General features: G+C 65.1%; 1 protein-coding gene across 1 annotated transcript in view; it reads right to left on the bottom strand.

Annotated features, from left to right (window-relative positions):
* Positions 1-3,450, bottom strand: part of CEP131 (centrosomal protein 131) — a gene marked incomplete at its 5' end in the record, with an annotated part of 18,499 nt that extends 15,049 nt beyond the window's left edge. The window contains 5 exons of the mRNA XM_019515015.1: positions 300-413; positions 835-959; positions 1,349-1,463; positions 2,729-2,823; positions 3,325-3,450. Coding sequence (XP_019370560.1) covers positions 300-413; positions 835-959; positions 1,349-1,463; positions 2,729-2,823; positions 3,325-3,450 — 575 coding nt within the window. The remainder of the gene's footprint in view (positions 1-299; positions 414-834; positions 960-1,348; positions 1,464-2,728; positions 2,824-3,324) is intronic.
* Between the last annotated feature and the right edge of the window lies 1 nt (position 3,451).

The raw sequence follows: 3,451 nt of genomic DNA on the forward strand, positions 1-3,451 counted from the left end.
CCCACGAGGACCACGAGGGCAGCGGCGTGGCCTTGATGATGTTGCTGCGGTGGAGGGGATGGGTTAGGGGCGCCCTGCCTGCTGCCATGCCAGCCCCGTGGCTCCCCCAGAGATACAGCCAGACCGGAGCCTTGCCACGCGGGTGAACGGAGGTGCTGGGATGGCAGGGAGCGCAGAGGGGCCAGTTCTGGGCCCAGCCTCTGCACCGACAGGGCACGCGACCACGGGGGAAACCCCCCACGGGCAGAGACAGCAGCCCCCTGCCGTGCCCCTGCAGCCGAGTGCTTGCCCACACTTACTTGAGCGAGGTGGCGGCTTGGTTGGAGCTCTTGGGTGCGGGGGCCCTGTCAGCGGGGGCGTAGTTGTTGTGCACCATGGTGGTGACGCAGTTGCCCACAGCCCCTTTGTTACTCCTGCCGTGGAGAGAAGGGAGAGGCTTCAGGACTGGCCGGGCCCCTACTCTAGCAGTGCTGGCACTGCCCTTGTCCGTGAGGGAGCAAAGGAAAAGCCAAGACACCAGAGGGACCTCTCTCTTCCCGGCGCTAAGCCCCCTTCCAGCACCCCCTCTCCAAGCCCAGACACCCCTCCCCAGCCCGCACTCAGTGCCCACAGCCCCCTCTTGCCCTCTCCGTGCTGAAGCCAGCTCCAAGTCCCAGCTCCTTCACTCCCATTTGTGAGACACTGTGGCACACAGGGGCCGGGAGGTCACGTATTGCCTGTGCCAGCTGGCTCTGCCTCTACACCGGAAAAGGAAGGGTACGCTCCCACCTTGCTACATCCCTTGCCCGCAGGGGAGAGAGCACGTGGTGCTGCAGGCCTCATGCCGCCTCTCACCTGTTGTTGGCAGTGAAGTTGGCTGCCAGGAGCACCGTGGCTTCTTTCTTCCTCATGCTCGCAGAGGACTCCAGGGTGCCGCTACGGTCGCCAGCCAGGGTGGGGAAGACCCGCGGCTCGTCGTCCTGGGCAGGGGAAGCAGAATAGAGCACCAAGTCAGCACGGGTCACACGCCTGCCCGATGCCGCGTTCTCTCTCCGTAAGACAGGACCCCCCACCCCAAGCTTAGAGTCAGATGCCAAGAGCAAGCAGAGGAACCGGCTGCTAAGGGGTCAGACACCGAGCATAGACCAAGAGTATAAAAGAAGGCCAACGGAGTGGCTCTGGAGTCACCTGAGGATCTAACAAGAAAAGGCCAGGCACGGAGACCCTGCCGGCACCGAGCTGGAATTGGGCCCACCCTACACGCCAGAGGCAGGACGGGAGTGTGTGACTGGCGCCCTAACTTCAAGCCAAGGAGCTACTTGCCAGAAGGAGGCGAGTGCGGCTCGGCCCCCAGACCCGTCTCCCTTACCAGGATGTTCCACGTGGTCGTCTTCTCCGGGGAGGCTTTGCTCAGACTCGCCAGCTTCTTCCTTCCACTGGAGCTACCATCAAAGAAGGTCAAGAAGTCTCTGCTCTGCTCCGCGCTGCGAGCCGGGGAGAAGAAAATCCAGGAGAGAGGGAGACGGGGAAGGACCTTGCCACTATCTTTCTACCTGTCAGGCTTTCACCCTTCACGTGGCACCCACACCGAGCTCTCAGCCGTCACTAACGCCCGGAGAACGAGGGCACCTCTCCCAACACCGAGAAGCCAAAAGGCTTGGCAGAGCGGGGAGTCTGCAGGTGGTTTCTATAAATATTTAGCTTGGACACGGGGCTCATCCCAAAGAGACGGGCGACGGCTAGAGCAGAGGATGGAGAACCAGGCCTCCGCGCTTCCTACGTGGCCACCCCTCACTCGCACGGGTCTCACGAGAATCAGCGAGCGCGTGAAAAACACCACGAGAGTTTGGGACAGAGACTCCCGCGGCCCACCCGCGCGCATTTACAGCCAGACCAAACCACCACCCGCAGCCGGGGACACGACTGCCGGGCAGCGCCCTAAGGGAGACGATACTCTCCCGCTCAAGGCAGCGTTTCAAAAAGGAACTGGTGCCCCGAAGCTCGCGTCGGAGAAACGTCCAGGTGGCCGAGAGAACAACAGCTGCCGTTCCCCGGTGGGCGGGAGCGCCTGCCTGAAGCCAGACGGGCCGTCCGTTAGCCGTGCAGACCCCGCAGCCCCTTGGCAGGCTTCACCGCCCGGCCAGCCCGGAGCCTGCAGCTGCCCGGGGCGTTCCCGTGTTTCTCATTCCACAGCGAATAGCTTCTAGACGCCGCGGCCCTGGGCGGCGCTGCCTGGCATGCCGCGCCCTGCTCCGACCTTGCAGCTAAGCCCGAGCGCTTGACCCCGGACCCGCGCTGCAGTAAGAGGGTTAAAAACAGCCCGGGGGCCTTGGCGCTGTCCGAGCAAACTCCCACCTCTTGCCCAAAGGCGCGTCTCATCGACGACGCGGCCAGAAGAGACTCCCCCCTTCAGCGACCGCTAAGCAAGGCGGGAAGGGATGGGACTGGTTTTTAAAGCCTGACCCCCAAATAAAGCTCTCGCGGGGAGGACTGGACACCCGTGAAGGCACGGCCTGGAGCGGACTCTACTTCCAGGAGCAGCGAGCTCTATCGGGACCCCAGTCTGGGTTCACAAGACTCACGTGTCACCCGGGGGTGTTACACCCCGGCTGACTGTGCGGGCTGGAGGATGCACGATAGATGGAGGGTGAATGCACACGGTAGCCCGGGGAGCAATTCAGGGCTCAGTTCCCCCCGAGGAAGGGCCCACAGAATCACGCTGCCTGACTCCCGTGACCCCTCTCCTCACCTGGCAGCGCTGTTCACCTGCGGGCTGACCTGGGTGGTGCTGTTGGATCTGCGGAGGTTGTTAATGGCCCTGGCGCTGCCCAGTCCTGCCTCCTCCTGCGGGGGAGACAGCAACCCCTGAGCTCAGCTGTGCAGAGACACCGCAGCCAGGCAGCGGTGAGACGATCGTGGCCGAGCCGAGTCCTCTCGGTGGAGCCGGACAGCGACGCAACGCCTCTGGGACCAAGGGCCTGATTCTGCAACAGGCCGAGAACCTGCAACTCCCCCCAACGGCGGCGGGGCCTGGAGACACCACGGGACGCCCACCCCAGTCTGCTCCCCACGGAGAGGGGTGGCAGAAGGAGACCAAGAGACACGATGCTGCTCGGGCACAAAAAGGGGCACCGGGGCCGGGAGCAAGCCAGTGGCCACCCCGCAACCTGCCCCCGAGCTGAGACCTGGCCTGGCCCAACTCCCGGGGCAAGCAGGAGGCAGCGAGACCTTCCCCGGCGGCAGGGCACCCACGAAGCCCTTCCCAGAGGCCACGAGCCCCGGGAGGAGAGCTCGGCACCCCCAAAGCCGCCTCCGACGACGGGAGGGGCCGGGCCCCGCACTCACCAGGGGGCTGCGCCGGGGCTTGCCGTCGGCGCTGGCCGAGACGGAGCGGGCCACGGGCTTGGCCGGGGACGCGCTGCTGGGGCGCCGCGAGACTTGCAGCGGGAGCCCGGTGAGGCTCAGCTCCACG

The sequence above is a fragment of the Gavialis gangeticus genome, unplaced genomic scaffold (assembly GCF_001723915.1).
Source record: "Gavialis gangeticus isolate Ggan-Ray unplaced genomic scaffold, GavGan_comp1, whole genome shotgun sequence".
Taxonomy (NCBI): domain Eukaryota; kingdom Metazoa; phylum Chordata; order Crocodylia; family Gavialidae; genus Gavialis; species Gavialis gangeticus.